We start from the raw sequence: 6487 nt of genomic DNA on the forward strand, positions 1-6487 counted from the left end.
ACGCGGCGCTTCCGTTGCTGTTCCGGCCGAGTCAGCCTCCACATTAACCTAACCCCTACCTGGCCACGGCCGGTCGCACGCGAGGCGGACGCCCCACCCGCCACAAAACCCAAACCCCGCCGCCGTCCGCCGGTAAAAACAGCCTCCTCGCCGTCCGATCAGGCCCGGTGCGCGGGCTTCACGTCGCGCTTTCTCTTCGTTTGGTGCGAGCGCGACGCGACGCGGCCCGACCGGACCCGTTCGTTCGTGCGTGCGTACCTGTAGCGGCCTGGCTGGGTGGCCGGGTCTTCCCTGGGAAGGCAGCGTCGCGGTCGCGGTCGCGGTCGAATCGCAGCTGCCGCGTCCGTATCGCTGGGGGCGGGGGCTCTCTTTCCGTTCCGTCTTTCCCCGTGCCTCGCCTCCCCACTGCTCGATCGCTACATAGCATAGCATACCATACATAGGCCGCTGCCGCGTTGTTTTCCTCGCCCTCCCTCCCCTCCCCGCCCCGCCCCGCCCGCTCGCCGCGACGTCCACGGCGTACAGAGCACGGCAGGATCGGCAGTAGTTGCAGACTGGTAGGCGCGGCAGACGAGGTGGCTATGTTGGCTTGGAAGGCGGGTTAGTAAGGTTGCAGCAGCGTCGTCGTCGGCCATGGATGTCGTCGGGGAAGGGGCCAGCGCCGCGGCGGCGGCGGCTGGTGGCGGCGGTGGCTCGGGCGGGTTCATCCACTCCGTCGTGGGGCTCTCCTCCGCCTCCACGCCCCTCCTCTTCTGGCTCCTCACCGTCGCGCTCGTCGCCGCCATCCATGTCGCCTCCGCCTACATGTCGTCTCCCTCCTCCTCCCCAAGGTAAGACTGAATTCCATCTCCCGTGGGTTCGGGGTTTCTGAACTGAATTCCCGATCGCTCGCCGCTGTTTTAGCTCGTCGTTGGCGGCGCGACTGATTGGCGGGTTTCCTGGTTTTCGTTGTCGTTAGGGGCGAGGATAGGGAGACGGAGAAGAGGCCGCGCCGCGGCGGCGGCTTCCCCGGCGACGAGAGGGACGGGTAGCCGGACGCGCAGGACGACAGGGTTCTCCAGATGATGCGCAGCTTCAGCTTCGTGCACGCCAGCGAGGAGGATTTCGTGGAGGGCCTGGCCGCCTACGAAAGCGCTTTCGACGACGCGCCGCCCGAGTCGGTCGCCCCGGCCTCGCCGCCGCCGGCTCCGGCCTCTCCGTCGAGCCTCTGCTTCAGCTTTCAGAATCAGATGCCTGAAATTCCGCGAGTGGCCCCGGTGGTTTCGACAGCAGCACCAGTCCAGAAGGAGGAGGAGGAGCACGAGGAGAAAAAGCAGGTCAAGGAATCGCCGATTCCATTCGCTCCGGTGGCCACGCAAGAGCACGAAGCAGAGGAAGCAGAGGTGCTAGTGGAAGAAGAAGAAGACGATGGGCAGAGCGCGGAGGCTGTGGACGCAGAGCCGAAGATCGTTCCGGCCACGCACAACTACCGCTTCCTCACGGAGCGGGACTTCCGTGGGTTCGTCAGGGAGCCGGAGACCATGACGGTGCGCGTCCAGGAGTCCTTCGTGCCGCCACCGGCGCCGCCGGCGCAGCCTGAAGAGCGAAGAGTGGTCGACGCGTCCTCCCGCCGCGGTGGCTCCGTCACGGCGAACGAATTCCGGCCGGCGGACAAGCCTGTCGCGTACGACAGAGTGGCGTCGCTGACGAAGAGGGCGCCGTCCAGGCGGAAGCCGGCGAGCTCCGTGTCCAAAGGCAGCGCGGCGAGCGGGAGGACGAGCTTTGCCTCCGAGTTCTCCGGCTTCGGCGACTCTGACTCAGACTCCAGCGCCAGCGACGACGGGTACTCGGTGAAGGAGCTCGTCGTCGACTCCGACAGCGACTGGTTCCACTCGGAGAAAGACTTCCCGGCGGGGGTGCACGACGCCGCCAGCCTGCGGAGCTACAAGGCCAAGGTGCTCAAGGCCATGGAATCCCTGGAGGAGGCGGACATGCTGCAGCTGTCTTTCCAGGACTCATCGGCAACCACGGTGTCGCCGGGCTCAGTCGCTCAGGCCTCGCCGGACAGCGTCAAGTACCCCGAGGACATGTGGTCACGGACCCATTCGCCGGAAGCCGAGTACAAAGAGGACGACGAGACGGGAACACCCCGAGAAGCCGAAGAGGCCGAGGCGAAGATCGTCGAAGGGGAGGGGAGCAGCATCGACATGAGCGACGACGACGAGCGCTCCTCGAGCAGCAAGAAGAAGATGATCGCGGCACCGGTGTATGACACGGAATTCGCCGGTGAGAACAGCTTGGAGGATTCCGAGAAGGAAATCATAACCATAAACGATCATTCATGCGAAGCCATTTCTGATGCCAAGAGCAGTCCGGAGGTAACCACTGACAGAGAATTGGTTGTTTCGTCTCATCAAGCAGTTGATGATACTGAGAGGAGCCCACAGCCATCAGAGAGGGAACTTGTCGGTACGAGTGGTCATCCACCTGAGCTTGTTTCTCTTGACAGAGAAGAAGCAGCCAGTACGAATGGTCAGTCAGACGCTGATGACAAGAGAAGCCCAGAGCATCCGGAGCAGAAATTTGTTTTGGTAGAAGGTCACTCGCATGAACTTATATCTGATGTTTGGAAAGAAATTGCTGGTACAGAAGAAGAGGAGGAAGGTGAGGTTGCTTATGATTTCATGGGAAGCCCTGACCCTTCCGAGAAAGAATTCGTCAGCAGAAATGCTCATTCAGATGAACTAAGCTCCGATGATCACAAAGCAATTGCCCAAACAAATGATCGGTCATATGCAGCAGTTTCGGACGATCGTACCATCCCAGAGCACTCAGAGCAGGAATTCAGTAGAGATGACCATCAGTATGGAGTAATCCCTCACGGCGAGAAAATTTCAGAGCCAACGGAAGATAAGCATGCTGGTGCAGATGATCATCCAGCCAAAGCCCCTCGACATGTCCACTTTTCGGTTACCGAGAAGGCCAAGTCGCTGGACGAGGAGCAGGATCAGGAAGGCAAGTGGAAGGACTTGACAGAGGAAGAAGAGGACGAATTGGAGTCACTGTGGGAGCACCAAGACCTGATCGAGCAGCTGAAGCTAGAGCTGAAGAAGGTGCGGTCAGCCGGGCTGCCGACGATCCTGGAGGAGTCGGAGTCACCAAAGGCGCCAATGGAGGACCTCAAACCGTGGAGGATCGACGCCAAGTTCCTGCGCGAGGACCCGATGGATGAGCTGAACAAGTTCTTCAAGAGTTACAGGGAGAGGATGAGGAAGTTTGACATTCTGTGCTTTCAGAAGATGTATGCCATAGGTATGGCCTAACTTCACACTACCAGTTTACTCCGAGTTCTCTTTGATTCCACTTTTCCTTTTTATTACCTAAATATAAATATGACTGTATATGTATTCTAAAAGAAAAAATTAGGTTGCACTTGCAAAACCCACCTTTCTCTGAACCGATGGTACTTTATGCTCCATGATCTAGTATTCAATTGGTTCATCATAATCGCAGATATCTACTATTATTCTGTAGATAATGCTTAAATATTTATTTGTTCCTAGACACATACTAATAATAGATTTAACCTATTATTAGGAAAGCACAAATATTTCATCGTCGAGGGGAATATAATGATGAATATTTTGTGCCCAAACTTCCTTCTAATGAGGAAACGCTCAAAGTGAGCTTAAACATGCTTAGAATTTTAAACTGGCACCAAAATGTTCTAACTAAAATTTATTGAAGTTGAGTGCAAAAGGGGTCACTAATTCAATAATAATATTTAGATATGAAACTATTGAATTTGTTTATTCCAATATAGGTCCAAATGTAAACTTTTCTTTTAGAGTATGTGAGAATTCAACTTAATATTTAATACAGAATGCAGGGCAAATAATTGATTGAGATCACTCAACCCGTAATCCGAAAAACCTATCTTCTCTTGAAAGCTATGGTGACTGGTAAAAGCAGGTGAAGTACTACCGGTAAAAGCTATGGTGATCGATTAGGAGAAAACAAACTGATCTCCACATTTAATGACCCAGATTCAGTACTTAGCCTTATTACCCAAAGAGATTGCATGGGAAAGAGAGATGTTCTTCAATTGTTTGTTCAACTCTGGGAAGAATGCAGAACTCGGTAGTCCATTCCTTTATAGCCAGGATACTAGTTAAAGAAAGGACTGCAGAAATGCTATTCACATCGCCTGCAACTTTTGTGTCTATGAAGCATTGCATCTACTAACTTTTTTAAAGCAGTTTAAGGACAGACGAAGCTCTTTCTTGCTTTATACTGGCAACATAATTAACGTGCTGATGTACTGAATGTCACCGCAGATTTTCTCCAGCTCAGAGGGCCCCAACAGTCTGCGAACTCTCTGAAGGCCTTGTCGCCGACAGCGCTATCCATCCTGTCGCACAATTTCCGATCGGCTCGCTGGAGATCACCCGAGGACCCATCGGACCGGCTCCTCAAGGATCTCCGGTGCGACCTGGAGACGGTCTACGTCGGGCAGATGTGCCTGTCGTGGGAGTTCCTCCGGTGGCAGTACGAGCAAGCCTGTGACCTGCCAGAATCCGACCCTTACCACAGCCACCACTACAACCAGGTGGCAGGAGAGTTCCAGCAGTTTCAGGTGATGGTGCAGAGGTTTGTGGAGGACGAGCCTTTCAAGGGCCCTCGGCTGCCAGACTACGTCAAGGAACGATGCCCCTTTCGCAACTTCTTGCAAGTGCCTGTGATAAGAGGTGAGGATTCTGAAATTGTAGTAGCCAAGGGTGCGATATCTGCTACTGAATTTAGCTTGAAAAATGCTGAGGTCTAACGTGAAGTTTGGATTGCAGAGGACAGCCTGAAGGACAGAATGGAGGACCAGCGCAAGGGGAACTACGTGATAACGAGCGAGGAGCTGGAGGTGGTCATGGAGGAGTCGATGCACATTCTGTGGGAGTTCATCAAGGCCGACAAGGAGCCGCAGACGTCGGTGCTGAAGGGCTTGTCGACCGCCCACGTCGAGCTCCAGGACCCCAGGGACGAGGCTCTTGTGAAGGCCATCCACGCCACGTTACAGAAGGTAAAGCTTTACTCTACACAGTACTACACAGCCGGCAAGGAGATGATTTGCTACAGTACCTTACAAGTACTTCCACCTACTGTTGTGATGCAGAAAGAGAAGAGGCTGAAGGATCTGCTGAGGACGGGGAACTGCATCGTGAAGAAGTTCAAGAAGCCCAAGGAGGACAGGTCGGACCAGAACCTCTTCTTCTCGCAGGTGGACATGCGGCTGGTGGCGCGGGTGCTGAGGATGCCGAGGATCACCGGCGACCAGCTGCAGTGGTGCAAGGCGAAGCTGGACAAGATCATGCTGGTAGACAACAGGCGGATCCACAGGGAGGCTTCGTTCTTGCTCTTCCCCTGCTTAGAGTACAAAACATAAATCATCTCTGATTTTTCTTTTGTCCTCACCATGTAATCCACGGCTTGTAGGTAATTTTTTTTCCTTTCAGCCTCTTAGTAATCCGGTTCTCCACAGCTTACACAGGTCGGGCGCCTATGACTGTAACCTGATAAACATGGCATAGGCCACAGAGCCATCCCATGGTATGTAAGTTTACTTATTACTTGCAGCTCCTAGCCGAGCTAGCTAGGAAACAGTACAATTGTAAGAAGCCATCCATCACCATCAGAACGTACTGCTATACTTACTACATCCCCTAGCTAGCTAGCTAGCAAAATACTAGTACTACTACTAGCACAAGTTGTAATGAAGCCATCCTGCATCCATCAGAATGTACAGATTGCCGTTTCTGAAACCAACTGTTCACGGCACAAGGCATGCTTGCTTGCCACTTCGATCAATGGCAGGAAACAGTTGCGTGCTGAAAGAAGCGGCAATAAGGTGTGTGCGGGATTGGCAACCACGAGCATTGATCGCTCTGACCTCCCCTCTGGCCTCCGGGTGAACAGTCCTCGTGCTCTTTTGTTTGCCACATGAGGCATCTAATGGCGGCCTTACTGGTCCTAACAACCCAAGTACCAAACCGGAAGCGATGCAACCAGCATTTCATTACTCAGGAACTGGCCGGCTTTGTGCCCTACGCTTGTGCCGTCCTTTTATTTTTCACTTTCTGCTCTGTATGGTGTGGTGATTTCCTCGCTTTCATTCAAAAGGCAAATTCGAGTGTTTGCTGTGGAGAGGAGGAGAGGGGGGCTCACCGTTGAAAGGAGCGGCCAAATACGTACATACAGGTAGGCACCGTGCATTCAGTGGCGTGACAGCGAAGGGGCCGAATGGGTTGGATCGGGAGAGCCCCAGGCCACCACCGAGAACGAGCCCCAGGGAGCGAGCGGCCCCGGGACTGTGGGCCGATCCTCCATTATCGGCAGCACGTGTGAGGTGGAGGACGGACGGCTGGAACTGGAAGATGCATGTAGCTGCGCTGAAAGCGTCCTCCGACTCCATTCAGGTGTCGTCTACCTCAATCGGCTGTTACGATTTACCAGCCGT

The 6487-nt window shown here is 54.3% G+C and overlaps 1 protein-coding gene across 1 annotated transcript; it reads left to right on the forward strand.

The window, feature by feature from the left end:
- Nucleotides 1-239: 239 nt before the first annotated feature.
- Nucleotides 240-5359, forward strand: LOC123121655 (microtubule-associated protein futsch; the record flags this gene model as incomplete). The annotated part of the gene is given in 5 exon segments (XM_044541672.1): nucleotides 240-830; nucleotides 959-3291; nucleotides 4317-4727; nucleotides 4824-5053; nucleotides 5147-5359. Coding segments are annotated over 4 exon segments (3084 nt in total), but the record flags the coding sequence as incomplete, so codon positions are not given.
- Between the last annotated feature and the right edge of the window lie 1128 nt (nucleotides 5360-6487).

The sequence above is a fragment of the Triticum aestivum genome, chromosome 5D (assembly GCF_018294505.1).
Source record: "Triticum aestivum cultivar Chinese Spring chromosome 5D, IWGSC CS RefSeq v2.1, whole genome shotgun sequence".
In the NCBI taxonomy this organism is placed as follows: domain Eukaryota; kingdom Viridiplantae; phylum Streptophyta; class Magnoliopsida; order Poales; family Poaceae; genus Triticum; species Triticum aestivum.